The 24,641-nt window shown below is 42.6% G+C and overlaps 2 protein-coding genes across 2 annotated transcripts in view; one reads left to right on the top strand and one right to left on the bottom strand.

The window, feature by feature from the left end:
- Positions 1 to 19,589, top strand: part of TIMP3 (TIMP metallopeptidase inhibitor 3) — a 52,627-nt gene extending 33,038 nt beyond the window's left edge. The window contains exons 2-5 of the mRNA XM_005300813.5: positions 4,903 to 4,985; positions 12,248 to 12,359; positions 13,136 to 13,257; positions 14,690 to 19,589. Coding sequence (XP_005300870.1) covers positions 4,903 to 4,985; positions 12,248 to 12,359; positions 13,136 to 13,257; positions 14,690 to 14,887 — 515 coding nt within the window. The 3' untranslated portion in view covers positions 14,888 to 19,589. The remainder of the gene's footprint in view (positions 1 to 4,902; positions 4,986 to 12,247; positions 12,360 to 13,135; positions 13,258 to 14,689) is intronic.
- The window catches only part of SYN3 (synapsin III), a 260,554-nt gene that overhangs the window by 140,720 nt on the left and 95,193 nt on the right, over positions 1 to 24,641 (bottom strand). The window contains exon 6 of the mRNA XM_005300814.5: positions 24,151 to 24,240. Within this exon, the coding sequence (XP_005300871.2) occupies positions 24,151 to 24,240 (90 nt within the window). The remainder of the gene's footprint in view (positions 1 to 24,150; positions 24,241 to 24,641) is intronic.

The following is a 24,641-nucleotide window of genomic DNA, read 5'->3' as shown; positions in this document are numbered from 1 at the left end:
TTTACTTAGAAAGACCCTAGTTCTGGATTCTCTGATTCTTTGGTAAATTTGTTGACTAGTGCCTAAATCAAAGCCAGCCTTTTTTTATGAAGTCTTTGCACTACGTTAAGTGCTTCAAGTTAAACTGTTGCTAAGGAAACTGAGGTTTGGGAAGAAAGAACTGATTTTCATCTGTTTTGTCAGAACCTGAATTTGTCTGTCACCTAAGTATAAACATGTTCTTGATTTGGAGCTTAAATAGCGTTTAACCTTCCTCCCCCTGCCTTTTCATTGTGTTCCAGGTCCCTTCAGTAATGTGAGGTTTCACTACTATCTTTATCCTTTATTAGCAAACACTGATTTCTTCTCCCTATTCACAATATCTTAATATGCAGCAGAATTCAACATGGCCCTCTCCTGTTTACTTCCCTCATTGTATGCTAGCTCCATCAATGATACCTGATGGAATTCACATAACCCTGCAGGAATTGTGCTCATTCTAGTTAACTTCTGATGCCCAAGAAGTTCTCATTCTGATTTTTAGGGGTTCACATTAAAAATGGAGGAAGTTGGAGAACAACCCAACTCTTTAAAGATATTTAAAATCCTCAAGGGTATTCTTCACCAAATCTGTAACACTTTCAAGAGAGTCAGATCTAAGTATGAACTAGTATTTTGCTGAACTTTTTTTGTTTTTGTTTTTTTGGCTGTGAGTTCATCTATTTTTGGCAAGACAAGAAAATAAAAACACCTTTGCAAAAGAGTTCACAAATAAGTTGTCATTGGTATTTTGAATTGGTACTAGTGGAACCTTCTTATCTTCTATAGAATGTATTTGAAAAGACTGGCTGTAGTAACCCTGATATCAACAAAAAGTTATTTGAAATAGAGGAGAGAGAGAAGCCCCTCAAACCTCTTTTGGGTGGGATACAGGAAAAGACTATTTGTGTTCATCTGTCAGATAAATTGACCTCTTTTTCTTTGACTTTCATCCTGTTTCCAATATTGGAGGGCAACCCTGACATCACGCAAGAGACAAAGAGCACAACACTTGTAAACACGAGGCCACGCCTTTAGATTTACACTGTCTGCATGCACACATGCATGATCTCAAAGAGAAACTCTTTGAAGACCGTGGCCAAATTTTGCACTGACTAATGCCCCAGACAACCTCATTAAAATCAATGGGATTGCACGGGGCTCAAACCCAGTGCAGAATTTGGCCCCCCAGAGTCTAGTGTCTGTACTGGAAATTACTGCATTTTTCATTTGGTTTGTTAGGACAATGCTCTTTTGCTTAGCTCTTTTGGGTGGGGGCAGTTCATAACTGGCAAAGACCAAGCCAGATCCTGCTTTAACTGATGGGGAAAGACTTTGAATCCAAAGTCAGACATTGAACAGGTGATTTTTTTGGACGAGTTTTCACCACTCTGCCTCCTGGACTTTTGAAGGGAAATTTAGTCATAAACCTAAATAGCTCTATGGATTCCCCAATCCTAAAAATAAAACAAAGCCCATACCACCTTTGACTCTCGGCAACTACTGTCCCATCTTCCTTCTCCCTTTAAACTCATTATATGTGCGATCTACAGCCATTGCCTCCAACTCCATCCTTGGTCCCCTCTACTCTGTCTCATGCTCTATATGAAATAGCTCTCACCAGAGTCCTGGTCTTCTTGACACTCCTCTCAGGCCCATTCAGAATGTTGCTTCCTAAATCATCCATCTGCCTGGCTTGTTATTATGATCCTATTACCCCATTTTCTGACTCCATCCACAGGCTTCTCTTTGTCCAGTGCATTCCATTACAAGTTTCTAGTGCTTACCTTTAAAGCCCCGAAAACGTGGTTCTCCCTGCAGAAAAGGGAGTTGTATGTTTTGTCGTCCCCCTCCCCGCCACTATGCTTCTACCAGTCTCCATCACTTGTTTTCCCATTTCTCCTATGAGATACCTTGTTTCTTTTATTGTCCTAACCCTCCTTTTCCCTGTTTTTCTCATCCATCTGTTGTCTTTTCCGCAGAGGGGTTCTCTCTTCTTTGTCACCTGTAGAATCCCTGGCATAATGAGGCCCTGATACTTGACTGGGGGTTCTTAGGTACTGCCATAATAGAAATAAAATCCACAAGCTTTCCTCCATTCCATATCTTCTGCACAGAACACCCTCTGTGAACTAGTCCATAAAGCCAATACCTTCTCTTCCTTCATGTTCCTCTTCAAAATACTTCTGTCCTGAGGCCTAAGGGGAACTGCCAACTGATAATAGCTAGGTAGATGGCTAGTAGAGACTTCTGTTTGCTCTGTTCATTGGCCTATACAGTAAACACCCGATCTTCTTATTGCATCACTTCCCCATTCCTTCTCGTTGGTTATTATACCAACTTGTTACGACTTATCTGAATTAGACTGTACGCTCTTCCAGGCAGGGCCATCTTTTGTTCTATGTTCATGAAGCACCTAGCACAATGGGGCCTTGATTCTGATTGCTGTTTCTATGTGTTACCGTAATACAAAAGAATTATTTTTTTTTAAAAAAGAGGAAACATTGCTAACAACTGGGAGCCTGTTCTTCTTTAAAACATCTTACTTAAAAACTTAATAGATCTAGAAGCTGTTAGGATGTGTCATAAAACAGCTTGCTTTTCAAAATTCCATTGAAATTCCTCCATCACTCAAAACTTATCAGGCCTTTAAATCACCAGGTTGGTCAGCAGGATTTTTCCTTTTAGCAAAGTAACAATTTTCCTGTTTAAATGAAGCATTTCCCATGGCGTGCATTCATTTACCAGTAGATAAAGTTTGTACCGAATTTCTCTGAAAGAAGTAAACCCTTCTCCCAGTCCAAGGAGTCAATATCAGAACTTTAGCAAGGTCAAAGGAAATGGACTATATATACAGTCCTTTTTGGTTGCTGGAATATCAGAAGTTGACAACATTGTTGGGCCAGCTCTTCAGCTTGTCTTCAATGGATTTATGCTGAAACACAGTAGCTGCAGATGTGGTCCAATGTCTTTTTGCCCAAACACTATAGAATAACAAAAACCCAAAACCTATTTCAGAAAATACTTCACTATACCACTGCCTTGATGATAATAGTGTCTTTCGGATTATTTAGGTATTGCTGAAGTAGTTTGAATGGTTCTTCATAATGAAAGGCTTAATATACTAAAAATAAGACTTTTTCATAGGGTTTATTCAGATCTCATTTTAGTACTGAAAATATTATGGATTGTGGTCAGTTTTTAAAAAACTCAATGGTCTCTTTGGGGAGTGGAGAAGACAAGTGATAATCTTTAGCCTTCCCAGGACCGGGCAGCTCATTTTTTTCTGCCATGGTAAAGATTAAACCACTTCTGCGGCTTGGATGACATGATACAATTGTTCTAGGGCAGTGAGCGTTAGCTGAATAATTCCTTCTGGCCTTTCTCTTGCTCTCTAATCTTTGGTGTCTTGCCAAAACTTGAAGGTGACCTGCAAACTTTTTTCTAAAAAAGATAATGGTAGTTATTTGCTGAATGCCCCAAATATCAAAGAGCAGGAGGATGTTCTGCTAATAATTGACTGTAAACTAATTTGAAAACTTACAAAACTGATTTCAAGGTCCTGAGGTTGCTCTCAATCACTATGGATACCCAGTATGCATTGCTCTGAGATATTCCAAACAAAAGGAACTTCACTGGAGTGATGGAGATACCCCTGGGGGTGCAGATTAATGTTATTTTTTAATACATAATAAAAACAGGGTGACCCCGGAGTGCCCAGTTTATTACAGCTCCAGTGGAGTCCCTGGTATATTTGATATCACAGATCTATGTGCTGTGGCTTCAAAGTGACTGGGAGCTCCAAGAGCAGTATTAAGGACCAGAAATAAATTAATTTGAAAAAATGGACAGTTATTTGCTGAATGCCCTTCTGCCCCTTGCTCCTTGAGACATTCAGAGTGAAATTCACTCCGGTGGGTCAATGCAAAGAGGTCCGACTGCAGCCCTATTTTGAGGATTTAAGTGAACTTTACAGTGTATGTAGGCTTTGTTCTTGCCCACTGCATGAGGATGATTTTCCCTCACTAAATGACACCACCATTGTTGACACCACAAAATATGGTCCCCTGAGTGACTGACCTTAGGGGCTGAGCATATATAGCTAGGATTTCTTGCAAGTAGCCAAAGCACTTTAATATCCAAGTTTATTTTGTGAGAGGCCCTCATCAGCAAACTATTTGAATTGGACAGGATATAATTATTGGGCCAGATTTATGAGTGCTAGCAGCTCTAAACTACACCTTGAGTGGATATTCATCCCAAAGGAGGACTGCTCTCTTTTGTTTGCAGCCGGGCCTCAATATAAACCCCACCAGTGAAGGCTGCTGAGGGGATGTGCCAAATCAACACATTCCCTGGTCATGGCCCCCTCCCTGGCCCGTGCACCCACTTTCTAGGCTATGCTGGTCCCTACACAGTAGCAGAGGAGTAGTTATGGCCACTTTGTGCAGCTGAAACCTCTCGTGGTAGAATTTCTGCACCAGGTTCTTGCCAGTGGCATAGGCACCAGGCTCAGTTTAACTCCGCAGTTCCACGTCTCATAACAGGGGTCTGGATCCTTTTTTTGGAAGGAAAGTATTTCATTAATAGTCAGAAGGCACCCAGTGGCCTTTGGTAACTCAGCTGAACCCCTGTGAATCAAAAAGACATTTCTTAATGTGCATATGTGCCGGGGGAAAGCAAGTAATTGTGCATCGGATACAGAATAAATCTGGAGTTTATTTGTCCTGTGATTTATCTTATTTTTATTTTACAGTATCATCCACCCATGTGGCTTTGCTGAATTGACGTGTCTAATCTAACATCTGGATTAGAGTCCCTGAAATGTTATTGTCCCAATACCCATGTTGTTTACTGTGTCTTGTTTTTCTTCTCTCATTACAGTCATTCGAGCCAAAGTGGTGGGGAAGAAGCTCATGAAAGATGGACCTTTTGGAACGATGCGATACACCGTCAAGCAGATGAAGGTTTGTGTGTAGGCACCTCATGCTAGGTTTAGCTTCCAAGGCAATTCTAGTTACTTGCTGATCACTAACACTGGTTGCTTTTAGGATCCAGTCCTGCTAGTTACTGAGCACCTTCAACATCCATCGTGATTAATGGGAGTGGAGGGTGGTCAAACAATTTACAGAATCACGCCCTCAGAGATTGAGAGAGAGAGGCAGTAGGCCATGCCTACCACAGAATGCTGAGTAGTTAGGATTTCCCTTTATTCTTAACACTTCTGGTGGTGAAAGATGCCAGAGTGACAGCTCTGGATACTGAAGTCCTGTTTATCCCCAGCAGATACAGTGTAGGCAGCAGAAGTGCAGGCTTCTCTATGTGGCACTACCAATAAGCTTCAGCTCTGTTCTAGTGGGACTACGTATCTGGGGATAGGTCATTCAGCCTCTTCTTGTCTTGGCTTCTCTGCTGAGACCGCCAACAAGCGTGTCAGTTAGAATGGTGGCAGTTATATGGATACTTGTCCAGTATGAGCCAGACTGAGAAAGCAAACATGCTTCACAAAGACCACTCAGCACCTTAGGGAGAGTAGCTGTCAGACACTTTCAGCCTGGGCTAGATTTAAATGGGTGACTTATAGGTGACGAGAGGTACATTTCATTACCAGTCCCGAGGTTTCCAGTTCTAGCCCGTCCACCCACACTTCTCCCTGCGCCAAGCCATATAACTAGGGTTGCAGATTTGTCACAGCGTTTATCAAGACTCACAGGAAATTTTAGTCAAACCCATAGGTTTAGTGACTGCTCTGGGATGGATTGATTTTTTTAATTAAAAAATTACTTGACAAAGGAGGGGGCACTGACTACTTACAGCAACAGCCTCTGACCCGGCACCCAGACCATAAGGCCTCAGGAGGAGAGCAGGGCCCTAAAGAGTGACCCCACCCCGCACTTGCCACAGGCAGCTTGTGTGTACCCCAAGGCGGGACCACCAGCTCCCCAGTGCAGGTGCCATGACCTAGTGCATGGGGCCGAAGCACCACTCCCTCAGGTTGGGCCCTGCTGCCCCTCTGCCACAATTTGGGGAGGGATGGGTGACTGGGTCACATTTGAGTAAGTGGTGCTGTGACTCCAGATGCCAGGTTGTAACACCCAAAGCAGTCCTGCTTTGCCACCCCCCAGCTCTACCTGTGTACCTCACCGCCAGCCCTATTCAGCATCTGCATGCTGCAGCCCATGGCCCTCATGGGCTTAGCCCCATGGGACACAGGAGCCAACACTGTGGGGCAAGTGAGAAGCAGACTCACCCCCTAGAGCCTTCCCTCTGCACCAAGAAGGTGACTCACCTAGAGCCTCACTGCAGGAAGTCACGGATAAACAGAAATGGTACCCATAACCTTTTCTGCACCATGATGAACCTGCAGTCCTACTTATAGCCAAGACAGATTTCAATTAACCTGTTGCTTTGGCCTTTTTTATTTTTTTTTGGCCAGCTGACCCCTTGTTATGTAATGTTAAAAAATCAGCCCTAGTTTGTTTTTCTTGGCTCAAGCGTTCCAGTCATAAGACTGGTTTATGTCTTTTATAAAAGAAAAAGAACGAAAAGGCCTTGGCAGCTGTTGCAGAAATCTGAAACATATTAGACAAAGTAAAGGTTCAGGAAAATGTGCCTGCCTTGTAACAGTAACTCTCTTTATAAGGCAGTTTATAGCTAAGCAACAAAGCTGCAAGGAGGAGACATAAAGCCTGTTTCATAAGCCATCACAAAGCCTCACATGTTGCCAAAGTCAGCCTTAGCAGGGCTTTTTCCCTGGAGTGGAATTTTTGCACTTCACGTAAGAGGGTGTGAAGTGCTGGGATTATGTATTTGCTTAAGCTTTGCTTTGAAAAATGTCTGAATTTTGTGCGCATGAAAGGAAATGACTGATAACATTGGCTAGAGCGAGACAGTGCAACCACACCCCTCCCTTTGGCAATCACCTCAGTCCTCACCAGCAGCACTCTGTGCTGTGCCAGTCCTGCTTTGCCACCCCCCAACTCTACCTGTGTACCTCACCGCCAGCGCTATTCAGCATCTGCATGCTGCAGCCCACGACCCTCATTCTCCTCCCCAGTAGCATCTCCTGCTATTCTAGCCCTTCACTGCACTCTCCGTCTTCAGGCACACAGACAGATTTCAGGTATTAAGCGCCTGATCTTGGAATCATAGAGTAAGTGAACAATAACTTCCCCACCAGAATGGTAAGGGCAGTTAACTTCTGCTGTTTCTACCAACTACTGATAGCAAGGTCACCACAGCACTCTTTGTCCCATGTCTGATATGGAGAGGGTCAGATGGTACTCGCCAACATCCCCAACAGCGATTCAAAACTATTGCCAGAGGGAGAGGGGAAACAAATATGGCTCGGCAGTTTCATGACAGCCTTCAAGTGCTTGAGACTCCCTTGGTTTAGCAACAAGGGAGTCTGAGGAGTCCCTCAATTTGGCAACAGCAGTGTCTGTCCTGCTGTCAGAGGGGGAAGACATTCCAATCTGGGAATAATGTAGCTGACACTAGTTCAAGACAAGCAGAGGTTTCCATGAGTCTGGTCCACTGTCAAAGAGAGGAGAGAACTCCCTGTGTCTGGAATAACACAGGTTCTACCACACTGTCAGCAAAGGGCTCCTCATGACAATGTCCTCTGTGACAGTGATATGTGATTCTGACTGGGATTTAGGGCAGTCATCTTGAAGTAGACTCTAGCAGGCTCCCTGATATTAGTCATAAGTTTGCCTGCAGACATGGGAAATGCAAACCTAGACAAGGTGAGAGAGTTGAGTGGGAAAAGATCCCCACTCAATTCTCGCACCTTGTCTGGCTTTGCGTTTCCCACATTTGACTCTATTGTGAAAAGTAACCCAGCTGTACTCCAAAGCCTTTCAATTTGGGAAACCAAACTGTAGGAGGTTTTCCTGTTCTGTTTGCATTAGATTGTGCTGCTATATGGGGGCGGGGGTCTTTACAGCAGATATCGCACTAATCCACGTGTATCTATGCCAAGACTGCAAGAGGACAATTGTCTTTGCAGAAGTTGATCCAAAATATTTTGTTAGGAAACCATGTCCCCAAGAAAAGCCTGTGAGGTTTTATTTTCAACAAGTGATTGCATGTATTGGCCAGTGTGGGTCTATTGGCACAGTGTGCTGTACTGTGGGGGTGATGCATTGTGTCACATGTTTTAACCTGACCTTGGACAGGAAGGAACCCGTAGCAATCAAACTATTCAGCTTAACTGGAACATCCTGCAGACATAACTTTCAATAAACAATCTGAGGATCTTCTTTTAAACCCCAGTGTCTATCTCCTGCACTTAGGGTGCTCAGTAGAAAGGTATTCAGCTGATGCTGTGGGGGAGCAGAAGCTGATGTAGTACATCTTTCCTGCTCTCACCCCAGTGAAGTCCTACTGTACTCCTGCTGGAAAGAAAAGCTAAGTAGGCATCTGACTTTGCACAGCTGCCTGTAAACAGCATGGATGATAAAACTACCATGTCAGTGTTTGCTGGCCACCTTTAAGCCCTCCTGCACCTGCAAATAAAAAACAAACAAACGCCATTTACTTCAGCAGCATGTGCTGAATTGTCTGGCTAACCAGGCTGAGAGTGGCATTGAGCACGTTAAGTAATAATCTATTTTTGAATTTCTTTTTTGGTCCCCTGAATTCATTTGGGCCAGCTCCCACACTTCTGTGATGGCCCACAATTCATCATGTGATATGACAACTAGACTCCCAAGGGACCTGGATGGAGAGCATAGGGCCAGCCCATAGATGCAGGACAGTGGAAGGTTTTTTAGCACAGAGGTTTGTAGTTTTGAAAATCTTGTAATTATTTTATTCCATGTTGGGATCTAAAATACTTCAAACATCTTTCAAAACTGCATGCCAAAAATCTTCACTGAGCTGATGGGACTTGGCTCTATGCACCAGTGTAACTTCTTGGTACTGTAAGCTGTGATATCACAATGCATTCTAGGAACTATCCAGAACGACTTCAGGGACCTGAAAAGGAAATATAGATCAGATTTTAGTACTCTGCATGTTTGCTCAATCCCATTGTAGGCTGGCTAAGCAGGAGCATTGACCTAAAGTGTTGCCTAAAGAAAATGGCTTGTTTCTTTAGCTTGCAGCTCGCCTTTAATGTGAGGTGAAGGGGTGAAACAGTGGTAGTCACAAGAAGAAAGAGTTGGTGTCTAATTTGCCCTCAGTTAAAGTTCACAGGGGAAAATAATCCTGTCACAGGACATCACAGTACTAAATTCATCATGAAATAAGAGGAACCAGATGATTTGCATATGCTTTTCTGTGGTAGAGTTCCACCTAATCCCCAAGAATGGGGTTTGTTAATGGGAATGCTGACACAACCGGAACTTGTGCAGCAGTAGTAGGCACTGCCATGCAATGCTCGTTAATACTTTGCTCCCTGTCATTAGATTTCCTAAAATACACAGCTGTGGTGACAGGATGACTCTGAGGGTAGCAGTTAAGAGAGAGGCTGGCTTATGGCTGACTTTCTTCTACTAATCTAATCGCACTTGCAGGGTATTTTATGTAGCCAGAAACAATGTTTGGGATTTATTTATTATTAGGGAAAGAGTCCTCTGTAGAAAACTTCCCTTTCCCATATTTTCTCACAGGTTTACACTCCCTTCCCAAAGTTTCCATGTCACAGTGACTGTCCTTCATTTGAAGGGGATTGGATGGGACTCTCTCTAGAGCCCATCAGTACAGCTCCTAGAATCAGCTGGAGGAGTCACTGCAATGTGAGGTGAAGTACTTCTCCAGGGACTAAGCATGTTGCCTTTTGCAGCGCTTCCAGTCCCTGTTGATTTATTGAACAAGAGAACGCACTCAGGAATTGAATCTGAGCCTCATCTGGTAGTGCAGTATCACTCGTTACCTGTTAAACACCTATGATGTGCTTGATGTTATCCAAAAGGATACAGTCCCTGTTGTTATAGTTTATACCATCTAAGGTGTGGCCCCCATTACTGTAGTATCTGAGCGCCTCAGTCTTTAATTTATTTTCATAGTACCCCTGTAAGGTAGAGATGTTATCCCCATTTTACAGATGAGGAAGTGAGGCACAGGGAGACCAAGTGACTTGTGCAAAGTCACAGAAAGTCTGTGGAGGAGCATGCAATTAAACCCAGCTCTCCCAAGTCCTAGGTTAGTGCTGTAACCACTGGACCATCTACAGACATACAGCATAAATCAGGAAATCTAAGTATATCCCCTGGAGACCAACAAAATTGCAAGGATAACAACACATGGATGAGGCAAAGCATGCAAGGATCAACTATTTAATGTGAGGCTTATGCTCAGTTAAGTATACACTTGCATATTCCAAGCATGATGCTTGCACTTCTACTGGTATGGAACGATTAACTTTAAAAAATCCTTTCCTCACATAGTTGCCAGGCATAATTAGAAGCAAGACTGGAGAATACAAGCTCTTTGGAATGAATTTTGCTTTATATAATATTGCTTTTACACAGTAAAGTACTGCTAGATCACTGCAGTGATAGGTGCAATATAAATATGGAGAGATAAGACAAATAGAAAAGTCACTGGATGACGCAGGAGATGGTTTTATCTCAGAGCATAGCAAGACTTTTTAAAATGTGTTTTTAAATGGGAGTGTGGCAGCGGTGGTTGGGCCTGGGCCAAAGTCTGTTGAAGTCAATGGACTCTGGTTTAGGCCCTTAATGAAGGAAAGGTGGCATTTGGTGAGTTTTAAGAAAGAACTTAGTTAAGGAGATATGTGAATGAAAAATGAATGTAGACATGGACACTGGGATAATAGGGAGTTCCAGTAATAGGGTGCAGCACGGGAGAAGGTGTGCAGGACACTTCCCAGTTGACACAATGACAAGAATTCATCGCTTTTGGGGTTTGTTTTGCTTAGATATTTCCAGTTATAAAAGAGGGAGAGAAACTTCAAGCTAGCAAAACTGATGTCTTAATGATGATGCAGTAGAAAGATAGGGGGAAAAGGATAGTGGCAGATCTATAGGAGATACTGAGGTTCAATGCATTGAGCATCTACTTCTTGTGAACGTAAGTTCCAGTGAGGATTTGATCTCAAGTGAGTTTTGTGGGCTTGGGTAGTTAGGGGGAGAAACCTCATGAAATTGTGATTCCCCTCATCCTCCTGTGTTTCTGTCTAAATTTTGGCCACCTGTACAGCTGGTCAAAAAAAACCCAGCAGAAAAGCATCATGAAAATTTAGCCAAATTCTTTTTGTTGACGACATTTTCCAGAAAACGGTCATTGAAATTTCCAAATCTAATCTTATCTATCTATATAAAATCTTCATTCTTAGGGGTTATTTTATCCACATGACCCCACACGCTTCAGCATGATAGGTAGTTTGCTTTCAGGAGTGCTGCTGATCCAGACTGGGGAAGGTCAAATTAATTTCTGCCTAATTTTAAATCCACTTGAACATTTGTAGGTTCAAAAGTTCTATCAAACTTGAACATAACTGGGCTTCCACTTAAGAGAGGATGTGGGGGCAGGGAGCAGAGCAGATGGTAGAGAAATTCTACAGGAACAATAAAGAACCTAGATGCTATTACCACCAATATGGAACCCATTTGTACTAGTTTGGGGAGAGGGCTGTTTTTTTAATACATAGCATAGTTTCTTTAGCTAGAGAAATATTGAGCCCCAGCTGAAGTCATGAGCAGCTGTGAGTGCTTAACATATCCAAAAATCAGCCCTTGTGGCAGGTGCTTCAAATTGGGCACCCAAACCGAAACCTCCAAAATAATGGAGTCTGGAAAATTTGGGCCGTATTTATTTAAAAAAAAAAATCTCCCTTGGGGAGAGAGAAATGGTTTAAATTACAGGAAACCAGATTCATAAACTCAGACTAATTGTGCAGCTTCCCCCAGAAATAGCTTGGGACGTTTGTGAACCTTGGAAGCCCAGGAGATGTGGCCACTTCTAATCAGAAGTGAGGTGAAGTGGGAAAGGTGGTGTGCTAGTGCTGGATAGTAATGGATTGTTGTAGGTGAAGATGCTAATGTATTGGCCGACTTGTGGGGGGAGGCTTGCAAATCACATTACCTACAGTATGCCAGAGTCCAGCTACTAGCATCTGTTCCTCACTTTCAAGAGTACTACAGTTCACTGCCCAGAATCACAGCCTGCTGATACCATTAAGGGATACAAAGCAAATTCCAGCAGCATGCTGAAAAACTGTCCTCCTTAGAGTCTAACATGTCTTTATTTATTCCTTCAGATGTACAGGGGCTTTGACAAGATGCCACAAGTTCAATATATCTACACAGAAGCCTCAGAGAGTCTTTGTGGGGTCAAGCTAGAGGTCAATAAGTACCAGTATCTGATTACAGGTAAGGGACTACTGGGGTGTCTCATGATCAGGACCTTTTTTGTCTGTATCTGTACTTGCCAAACACTCACACGGAATGGGGGCAGGTAGGTCAGCTCTATAAGCAGGTTCTTAAAGACAGTGCATGTCTGCTTCCCTGTACTGAAATATCACATAAAACGTAGAATGCAGTGACAATCAGTCAGTAGCATTCCAATCTCCGGGGATTGTCTCTCCATCAGTAACACATTCCTCTACTTTTCCCCCCCTCCCCTTAAATCTCTCCAGTTTACAAACCACGCAGCCAGTGTTGAGCATTTTTTGTGACAATACGTGGTTATTAATGCATAACTGAGCTGGTGTGCCCACTGCAGTACAGGCCAGTGAGATTAGAAACAGCAAGGCACCGCTCTGCTGAGCTAGAAATAGAAAAGCCTGTTTGGACCAAGTGAGTTGTTAAGATGAGGATGCAAGGGGAATTGGGACAGAGCACATGCCAAGTCCTGTTTCTCTCAAGGTGCTAGCGCACTTACACCTTGCCCTGTTGCAGAGGGGAATGTGATGGTTGTGCTGGGGATTCTGACATGCTGCTGGGGATTCTGACAGCTGGTACAAAGATTCCAACTTGTGGAAGTGCCATAGTTTCACTCACTAACCCCCCAGCTAATAGAAGAAAATAAACTGATTGCTGAACTGTGACTAAAAGCATACACGTGGGATTATGAACATTAGCAGGCTCAGGAAACTGACTGACTGAACTGAGAACAACTAAATTGTGTCCCTTTCTGTGTTTTCCAGGCCGTGTGTATGAAGGAAAGGTTTATACTGGCCTGTGTAACTTGTATGAGAAATGGGACCGACTGACTCTATCCCAGCGCAAAGGACTAAATCATCGTTACCACCTCGGTTGTGGCTGCAAGGTATGTATTGCCTCCAGTAAGATGTAATTAAAAGCCTAATCCTAGAACTGTGTTCATTGCAGCTGATAGTTCACCTGCATTATTGCTATCAGGGAAGGAATCAAAGCGCTAGAGGTTTTTTTTACAGAAGGCAAAACAAGACAAATTTTGCCTCCTCACTGGTTTCACAACATAATGAACAAGTTAAAGTTTTCTGCCTGTGTCTTTTCTATGAACTTTTTGGTATAATTTGGCAGGGTGGGAGAGAATCTCTGAAAATTTCACAAACATTATTTTGTAGATCAGTGAAATTGTGTGCAGAGCTGCTGGGAAAATGTGTTGAGGTTTTTTCCCCCTGAAAACATTTTGAGTGGTTAAAAGTTCAGAACTTATCCCTAAGACTTTGCACTCAGCTCCCATCCTGCAAATACTTAGGCACATGCTTGATTCTAAGCCAGAGGCTCCGAACCTGGAACACAGCAATAAGGTTATCAGGGGAGCACAAAGATCTGATGGAGCCACTCTGAAAGGCTGGAGTTAAGAGGGGGTTCTGTCCAGCGGGGGAAGTGGACAGGGCACTGTGCAGGTGGTCTCGACTGCCAGGACCAGGCTCCCTGCCTGCCTTGCTCCTTCACCGCTGCAGCAGTCACAACCCAGCAGTTATGCTCCTCTGCTGGGGATATTAGCAGAGACTCTGCGAGTGGGGAACGAAAGGCTATGCTCCGGGAGTACTGACCACCTGCCAGAGAGAGCCTCTTCCTGACCCCAGCCCTTCAGCGCAACTCCAGGGCACACAGCCCCATCCACTTGCCTGGCCAGACACAGCCTGCGCAAGGAAACCACAGACAGGGCCGCACTCAACGGCTGGAGTCAGCAGGGGACCCTGTCCAGCCATCTGTCCACTCCGGTCCTGACCCTGGCACTTCAGTGCTGCCCTGCACAGGCAGGGAGCTGGGTCCCAGCAGCCAAAAACTACCTGACTGCTGCAGGGAATGGAAGGTTTCCTCAACAGCCACATGGCTAGTGCCCCCCACCCCTGGCCCCCATGGGTACAGGATTCTCCTTCCCCATAAGCCTGCTAAAAAGAGGGGTGTGGGTATGGGACATGAATCTCTGAAGTGGGGCTCAGCAAACAAAAGTTTGGGAACCTGTGGATTACAAGTCCTGGTGGGGGATGGGGAGTGACAAATCAAGGAATGGTAAGCTGGGTGTGACTGGAAACGTTTGCGCACCATTGCTCTAAGCACACGAATAGTGCCATTGACATTAGTGGCACTGCTTGTGTGGGCAAGTTAAGAACACGTTTAGGTGTTTGCAAGATCAGGGCTTAATTTTTTAGTTAGCACCTTAGTGCTTAAAAAATTTCAAACACACCAGTTTCTGATTTAAAACCAAAGTCCTATAAAACGTGCCTTCCATTTACCCCCTTTGCACTTGCTGATTATAATTGCAGATTAAGCCCTGCTACTACCTGCCCTGCTTCGTGACCTCCAAGAACGAGTGTCTTTGGACAGACATGCTCTCCAATATCGGCCATTCAGGGTCCCAAGCAAAGCACTATGCCTGCATCCGACAGAAGGAAGGATACTGCAGCTGGTACAGAGGATGGGCGCCTCCTGATAAAACTATCATCAATGCCACAGATCCCTGAGCACAGTCCCTTCCCCATTTCCTTTCCTCCCTCCCTTGTGGCTGAGCTTCTCTTGGACAATAACTCCTACCAGATCATGATGATGACAATGAAATTAGTGCCTGTTTTTCTTGCAAATTTTAGCACTTCGAACACTTAAAAAAAGAAAAAGTCTATGCTGTCATACTGAATTTGTTTTTAATCACCTTTTTCGATTCTGAGATCACCCATTTCAGTCAGATTATATTTGTCTGGGAACGTTCGTTTGCACACCGGAAAAAAAATTATGGAGCCCTTGCTCTCTCTATGTATCATTATCTATAGCAATATAATCTATATTTTTTTAGGAAAACAAAAATATAAAAACTATCCCAGTTGGGCACTATATCCTTCTTCCTTGCCCTGGCTTCCCCAAACCCTCTTCGCACACACACTGCACAAATTATGCAGATTGAAGCTATTTGAAGGGGAAACTGGTTTAATTAACTAGATCAGTAAATAAAGCAAAAAAAACCCCAAACAAACCCCTATTCAAATGGGGAATTGGACGTGTGATTGGCTCCAGAAGTGGGAGAACTCAGTTGGTGTTAAGACACTGCATTGTCTGGTAAAAGCACCAGGGACTGAATGTCCTCCTTGCTTATTCAGTCACAGTGTGAAGGATAGAGCACACTGGAAGTTCTGGGGTTCCATAGAACACGAAGAGAGGTTTATTATTATCGTGAGGTTTTTGAAATAAAACCTGCATCCTGGGAGGTAATTCACCTAAGTAAGTACAATACAGCAGGTGAAATGCTGAGTTTCTCTCTTTTAAACAGAGTTGCTCTTGAAATTTTTGCAGTTTAGCTCCCACAGAAAAATTCCATTGTGAACATCATAAACCAAACAAATGAAAATTATCAACTCTAAAAATAAATCAGTCAATCCCACGGCGAGGGGGAAAGGGGAGACTCACTAGGGTTTATTGCTATAAGAAATCTATTGCCAAAATAGTGTTTAGCTGAAGTAAGATGTATATACACGTAATGACATAAGCTATTTTTGACAGGACGTGGAATTATTTGGTGTTATAAACAATGAATGCTTTGATTGTGTTTTAAAACAGAAATCTTGACATTCCGAGTCAGTGATTTATTTTTGGTAAAAGATATTGAAACTCCAGTGTACCTGCAGTAGAGGTTAGAATCACTGTTTCGTGCCCCACCCTGCCCCCAACCACCATGACTTACCTCCTACAGCTACATTGGCTGCAATTGTATATGTAGTGAAAGCAAAAGCTGGTGGAGGGAGGCAAGGAAAAGCAACATCCTGACAGGCACTTCCTAGAACTTTACATTTGAGCTGTCCAATGGATTCCAAGTGGGTCAAGTGCTCTGTTTCCCCCAAGCTGTTGTTAACGTAGCTGTGGGCACATTCTTATTCCACGTCCTGAGGTGAGATGGGGGAAAGGGATGGTCCTGGCTTCACTGTTGACTGGAGGATTTTTTGGTTCTGTTTTGTTTTTATTAAGAAAACTATAATATAAATTTTCTTATTAAATAAAAATATTTTAAGGTTTAATGTTGATGAGGAGGGGTTGCTGACAAAATGGGTGACTGTATATTTTACTGAGTGTACGGGGGGAGGAGGGCAACACTTAACAACATTATTTGTTTTTGTTTTTTATTATTATAATTATTTATCTTACATAGACATGTATCTTCAGTTCATTCCACTTAGAGCTGCTGTCAGCAAGAAAAGGCATTGCAGTCATGCTAGACAGGGACAATATAGCATTCTCTATGCAGTGATCTTTTCAATTTGTTTGGGGCTTCTTCGCCATTGTGAGAGGGGAAAGAGTGTATTCTAGTCTTGGGATTGATGCATCAATCATTTTGGGGCTTCTTTGATTTCAGGGGAGCTATGCTGATTTACACCAGTTGAGGATCTGGCCCATTTAATAGAAGCCCCTTAGAGCAGAATGCATGTGATTAGCTTAAATGGCATTTTCATAGAATTATTTGATTAGAAGGGACCTTGGGTGGAATAGTCAACAATGCCTAAGTGGTTTAGGAGCACACAGCTCACTGAAAGTCAATGGGACTTGTGCCCAGGCACACTTAAAAATGCCACCCCTTGTTGCTATCCTTAAATTATGGACCTGATCATCAAAGGGGGAGATTAGGTTGCTTTTTAGGGTCAGGTGCTACATCATCCTGCTTCCCTTTTGAGCTGGGCATCATCAAGTTGGGCCGTGAGCACAGGGGACCAATTTCTGCTCTGTTCCATCTGTGCAACCGCAGTGCAGTCACAGGTGTCACAGAGAGCAGAATTTACCCCTGCATCTCTAGCAATGATAATGCCACCAGTGCACTTCACAACTTGTGGAGTGACCATCACTAGAGCTAATCAAGGCCTGACCCAACTACCATTTGATCAAAGGTGCTTTAGCAATCATTAAATCATTGAGCACAGCCATTTCTCCGAGCTTTGGAAGGCGAGATGAAGCTTGTCATGCAATGAGTTGTCAGACGTTGATTTGGATTTCTATTAAACTGTGGCTCTGTATTTTACCTGCTCACTGACTGTATAATTTAAAATCATATAAATAGCTGAAACATTACAGTATTGCAATCACATTATTGTGAAAATCTTTATTTTGTTGCTACAAAGATGTGTGTTCCTAAGTAGGCTGTAATGTATCTATGCGCTTTGTAGAGAAACAAACAAAAACCCCAACCCTGCTACCAGCAGTGTTATTTTCCTAACCAGATTTCCATTTTATATTGCAGAGGGTAAAAATATGTTTGACATGCAGACAGCTAGACTGGTAAAGGCGGGGGCTTGGAAAGCAACCCTCTCCCTTGCCAAATAAAGATGCAGTCATAGAGGCTTTTTAAAATGTGGAACCAAATAGAGGGAAAGAGTGAGGGGAAGAAACCAGCACAAAATACATTTTTTTTGGGAGGCTTCCAGGTTTTTTTAAATGAATACTATCAGGGACAGATATTTTGTGGACTAAGCTTGCCTTGGAATCAATAGGTGTCTTTCCATGGACTTAAATGGGCTTTGGGGTCAGGCACCTAAATTTCTGCCTCTCTATCTACTCTTCCCTTCCCTCACTGAAGATCACTCCAGCCTGCCAAGGGACAACACCCTCCTGGATTACAACAGGCCCTGCAGGATGTAGGCACTCTGTCTGGAGGAGAGGAGTAAAGCTCCCGTCAGGGTGTTGTTTTCCCAGATTAGCGGGGGTTGCCATTGCCGTTGCACAAATATCTTGCTGCTTCCCCTTTGTTGCTAAGGTTGAAATGTGGCCTCTAACATCAGCACCAGCCATACTCTGTGCTGAAAGGGATGCTGTCAATGGGACTACTTACATCAGTGTCTGTACCATCAGGGCCTTAGTTTTTAAACAAACACACTTTTGCTAGGTTTTAAATAAATCAATATTATTAAAACTACATTTTTACAAACCTAATTCACTTTTCCAGACTATTTTTGCAGTTTCCTAATTTCCGTTTTGTTGCCTCTTCTCTGAGCTTGGACAACAGATCTGTCAGTTTCACTTTCAAATCCAATTTCACTTTCCAGTTCTCATCACAAGCACAGTACTGGAATGTTCGGACTGCCAACTCTGCCTGGGGGCTCTTTGCTTCTTGAAAAATGGTTTCCTTTTAAAATTTGGAGTGGGGTGTTTTTTCTCCTTTTTCTTTAGGGAAAAGGGTGGAGGGAGTTATCTGTATGTGGAATTTCCTGTGCAGAGTCCCACTGAAGTTAATAGGGCTCTGTGCAGACAGAGCAGTCCACCAACACAGTGTAAACTGCAGGATCAGGGCCTAATTTTGGTGTGCCAAACATGACCCTCATCTACACTTTGAGCTGGGGTGTAATTCCCCACTCGAGTAGACAAACCCACTCTAGCTCTGATTGGCAGTGCCAGTGGAGGGACAGGTTAGTCACTCCTAGTATGTGTCTAGTGTCTCAGAGGGATGCTACTTGGCAGCTAGCCCCTCCTGCCACTCCGGCTACACTCTGTTATTAGCACATTAGTACTTGCAACCCCAGGTCAAAGTGTAGACATACCCTTAATATGTCTGACTCATCAGCGTGGATCTTCCACACTCACCAGTGGGGCAAAATGCTACCTCAGGGTGCCCGTGAACACACCACTTTCCAGGAACTCTAAAGTGAAGGCACAAGGAAGAAAGAAGTTCCCATTGTTTCACAGGACTTTCCAGGTATATTTCTTCAACATTTTTCAGAATATTTTAAGTCTATGAATCCTTTGTATTTTGGAAGGGAGGGACAAAATTCAAAGGATGGCGCAAACTTTTTATTTTATTTTATTTAATACATATATAAAAATGTAGGTCAAAGTTTTCTATCCACCAAATCTTGACAAAATCCTTAAAAAAAACCCACTAAGCCTATGTCGCTGCTTTTGTTGTAGTGGCTTTATCAGTATCTCAGTCACTCCCTTTTCTTCACTGAGCCCCTCTGCTGTTCCTGGTAGTCAGAGAAATTTGGGGAAAGGAAATGAAGCCTGGGAGAAAATTTTCTCCCGAAGAAATATATTTGTTGCTAAATTCTGTAACACTGTTTTATGGTTTTCCTCCATGTTATTTATAAATTTTATACTCAATGAATGTATATTGTCTTTAAGGTAATACTGCATAATGTTCAATTTTTATAGTGTCTTTTTCTTCTAAGCAGTAAAGTGGTTTTATTTCTATCACAGACATTCTGTCTCTGCCTTGCTTATGTTAGTCAGTCTCTGTTACTTTAAACACATACAACTGGTACCATATAGTTTAACATACACAAATGTTGCTTTTTCATTGGATCTTATGTGAAAATTAAGCCTCTGTCAATTGTTCTACTCCTGAGGACTCCCTCAACAATCCCTCTCTCTTTTTAAAGCAAACACTCTCCTGAGGTTCTGTTGTTGGGGTCACCAGTTCCAAGATGGAAGAAAATCCCCTTTGGAGCCTGAGAGTTCCACTTTTTAGATGGCCAGATGGGATCACTACAGAGCAATGCAGCCACTATGGCTGAACACGTAACAAACACTGACTGCTCCTGAGGAGAAATATTTACACTGGTTGTGTGTGCAGCACAGGGTGCTGTTGCTATTACAACAGGCTGCTCCACAGAGGCTAGTTTGAAGCACATTTTATCCAATATACCAGTGTTTTCATGGACTTACTGCCCATAATGAGAGGAGGTGGAGGTTACTCAATCAAATCCTTTCCATTGTGAAAATCTCAACCCTTGTAATTTCTCTTTAACATGAGTAGTTATGGGTAGTCGAAAAATTCTCCATCAAAGCTTTCTTTTTGACAGAAAGTCAGCTGTTCAACTACATTAATATTTTCACAGAGGAGTGCCAATTTTCCCTCACAATTTTGAGTTTTTATTAGAAATATTTGGTTTTCCTGCAAAAAGTAGAAATTTTCCATTGAAAATGTTGACAAAAAATTTTGGGGGGGAGGGAGAGGGTGTCAAAAGTTTCCATCACAGAACCCTCCTTACACACACACACACCATTTTCTGACCTGCTTTATGACTAGTCCTCATCCATACCCCTTTCCAAATAGAAGCCTATTAGCATTGGGGAAAGTTTGGATATGCAAAGATGCGTTTTCTGATCTGACAAAACTGTACTAGTGAGGGAAAGTTACTTTAAGAAGAGATTTAATTCAAGTATCTTCATAAACACTTCTATAGTGCCTGCCATATAAGGGTCACAAAATGCTTTACAAACACCAACAAACTTAGTTCCACAACACCTCAGTGAGGTGGGAAAGCATTATTATTCCCATTTTACATATGAGCAAGCTGAAGCAGGTCAATTAAGTGACTTGCCAAGGTCACAGCAGATGTGTGTGGCAGAGATTGGGATAAGCACCCAACATTGCTTCCATCACATACATGCCCTTTTCTAGTCTCTATTTGCACGAATGGGATTTTGTTTGCCTAAATGTTTGGGGAGTAGCTACTCTTCATAAGGATACCCATATTTGTACATGAACAATTGTGTTTGCGTACAAATGAGATTATTGGCTCTTCATTATTTGCAGTATTGTCAAACAGGTCAGAGACAACGTGCAACCATCCTTCACACCTGGGGCCAATAAGAGGACCCTACATGTGGCTGTGGCCAAAGACAGACAATGTCACATCACTGGTGACTGCCCTCTGGCCAACCCGATAGTGGTCTGCGGGCTCTGCACTTCACTGACAAGGCTGCCGCAAACTGGCTTGGCAAGTTCCGCATCCAATAAGAAGTTATTTGCAATTTGTTATTCTCCTGTTTAAAAGGGTTTCATCGTTCTTTCCAGGAGTCAAAACAGTTCTACAATGCTACCCATTGGCTGGAAATTGCTTATCTAAACTATCTCATGAACAACAAATACGTTTGGATGAGTCTACAAATGATTTTCAAACAGAAGGGGAAAAAAATAAAAGCTATATCTGTCAGATAATTTATTTGCAACAAACAGTTTGATCAGCTCTGTTAGAAATACAAATCCTGTTGTGAGAGCAAGGCAAATTCACATCTGTACTGGAGCATCTTGGATGGCAAAGCGTCCTCATAATTTGTTGGTATTATGATTAAATGAAATCAGGCCTTACAAATTAAATTGACTTAACAAACAAAGACAAACTGTAGCCCAGTGTAAAGAACACACCATTCTGCTATCTATCTGTCTTAGAAATTTATCTGGCCCCCATGACTGTAGCATCTGAACACCACACAATCTAACATTTCTCCTATGAAGTAGGGCAGTGCTATTATCACCATGTTACAGATGGGGAATGGAAGTATAGAGGGAATAAGGACCAGAATTTTAAAGATATTAGGTGCCCACATATACAGATGCTTTGTGGGATTTTCATAGGCAGCTGGAGACTTTTTTGGGATTTTCGAAAAAATCTCACTAGGCATCTACTTACATGTTTAGGCACCTAAATACCTTCAAAAAATCTGCTCTCAAAGGTCACACCAGAAGTCTGTGGTAGATCAGGGGCTCAAACCCAGGTCTCCAGAATCCCACAGTAGCATCCTAACAACTGGACGACAGAAGTTCTCTTTAGGCCCTTGCCTAAAGACCAAGGCAAGAGCTAGAAATATTGGACAAGCTGGAAAGATATATGGTAAGAATGTCTAATCATTTGCAGTTTTTTATTCCAAAGTGAACCTAAAAAACTGCTGATAATGCAAGTGGGTGGCCTCCTTTGGATCACGTGACCTGTTTTCTAGGTCTGCAGCCACCAACCATAAAAAACTTTCCTCTGATTATACGGCAGGCTAATCAGCCACATCATCTATGGGCCCAGCCACCCCACAGTCAGATACCATAAAAAAGCCTGACATTTTGACCATTAAAAGAACCAAGTGTGTAATAAAGCAACACTGGAGCACAGCTCAATGGACTCAAGCACTTTCCAAGACACGCATCACTCTCTCTCTTTGAGTACATATATATATTACCACCCAGCTTTGCTAACAATTATGGAGGCTTTTTTCACTCTGTCAGACGTTTATGAATATGGGACGTATCTTAGAATTATAGATATGCAGGTTTTCAGTATACCATAGAAATGCAGGGCTGGAAGGGACCCCCAGAAGTCATCAAGTTCAGCTCCCTAAGCTAAAGCAGCACTTAAGTAAACCTACACCATCCCTGGCAGGTGTTTGTCCAACCTTTTAAAAAAAATCTCTAATGGTGGGGATTCCACAACCTCCCTTGGAAGCCTATTTCAGAACTTAACTATCCTTATCATTTCAAAGTTTTTCCTAATATCTAACCTACATCTCCTTGCTGCAGATTAAGCCCATTAAATATTGATCTACATACTTAAAGGGAAGATATCAATCAACATCCATAACACATAATTTTCTTACTGCGATTGATAATTTGCATTTAACAAAAGCATATAAAAAAATCCCAAAATAGAAGTTTGATAACTGCCGTTATTGGATGTCCATTCATTTAAAAGATTATCTACAGTACCTAACCCTTATATCACCACTAATACTACCAATGAAGATTAAGAAAGAACCCAACTGGTTGGACTAGGGAAGTTGGTAGCATTGATCTTATTAACAAAATTAAAACAGACAAAAAATGGTGGAGGGCCCTATCTGAATACTATTCCACTTGTCTTATGCATTTACAGCCCTGATCTACTTAGCTGGAGTAGGCCTTCTAGCCTTATGACCTGTCAGTTGCAGGGCTGTGTACTGGCCTATAAGAGGGATTTAAGTCAGGAGATATTGTATTAGGAGTGTCATATGAGTAATTGAGGGAGGACACCAATTTTCATCTCAAAAGCAGGGCTGCCCTTAAATTGTGTGTGTGTGAATCCCACCAGCCTTGCAACTGAATTCAAAATGAACCCAGCTATACAAACTAAAAGGCAGGCCATAATTCAGACATGGGGTCAGGGCTCATAGACAGAAAAGACCATTGAGATTTTTGAGGGAGGCAGAAGGAGTCATAGGTTCATGGATGCATGTTGACCGTCAAGTTTCTCAAAGGACCAGGCTAAGAGTAGTCATGCCTCTGCCTAGGGTCACTTGTAAGGGGAAAACAAAAGAAATACAGCTGAGTTATACCTGCTCCTTCCCCAGGTTCAAAAGGAGACAGCTGCCCAGCACTCTTAGGAAGTTGCTGCCTTTAAGGAGCCCATGGAATGCTTAATTATTGTGCAGGTCTAAGGTACAGTATGTACTAGTTCACAGATAGGATGAATAAACACCAAGAGCAATTATGCTACAGCAAATTACACAAACCAAATAGAATAAAAGCTAATCTTCACAAACTCAAAACCACTTCATTTAACAATCCAACAGCTGGTAAGTATATCTAATAGATGGGAACTAATGTCACAGATGAGACAAATCAAGAGCAGCACAGCACTCTCTTATAAGAAACTTCTTCTGCACCCCACACCTCTGATTTTTCTGCTCTTCTGTTCATTAGGAAGAGTGCAAAGACCAACTCAGCCACATCCAAACAGACCTTTTCCCTGCCTATGACAACCAGAGTCAACAATTTATTTCTCACTCTTTCACCATATGTGTCCATCCAAGAACTGAGGAAAAAGAAGAGGCACCCAGGGCAGTGTTCTATGCCTGCTATTTTTCTGCTAGGAATTTATTGTCTGTAAAGTCACAGCTATTGTTTCAATTGCCAAGGCTCCCAGAGTGAGAGACTCCTTCCATTCCTAACCACAGATTCGCTGCATCTTCCCCAACTAGATCATCATCATCAAAATAAACAAAGGACACTTACCATCTGCTTATGGCTTGGGAAGAATGTTTGCTCCACAAGGGGGAACTTCTCAGGACCCAGCGAGTTGAAGATTTTAATTAGCTGAGAGAACTAGAGAGAGAGAGCAAATGAATCTGTTTATTAGACAATAAACCAGTGCTTTTAAAAAGTGCTGGTATGAAGGGTGGCGGGGGGGCAAGGGAATCACATTATCTTCTCCCACCCACCTTTCTGCAATTGACAATGGTGAAAAATATGGGTATAGCATGCTAAGCTATCACTCTCTCTCACTGGGTGCATAACACCCAGGCCTCTTGAGAGAAGGGAAGGAGTTAAGTGAAGAGGCTGGAAGTGGACCAGCTTGCATTCAATTACAGATCCACTATAAACAGGCTTAGCTTTCACAGTATAGAAGGGCTGAGAGAAAAGAGAGAGCAGCTCATCTTGACAGTCTGGAGGAAAGGGCTCAACACACACACGGGACAGAAATAAGTAGTACCACTCATGTATAG

This window comes from Chrysemys picta, chromosome 1 (genome assembly GCF_011386835.1).
Source record: "Chrysemys picta bellii isolate R12L10 chromosome 1, ASM1138683v2, whole genome shotgun sequence".
In the NCBI taxonomy this organism is placed as follows: domain Eukaryota; kingdom Metazoa; phylum Chordata; order Testudines; family Emydidae; genus Chrysemys; species Chrysemys picta.
The sequence above is the reverse complement of the archived record's forward strand: the minus strand, read 5'-3'. Positions and strand labels throughout refer to the sequence as shown.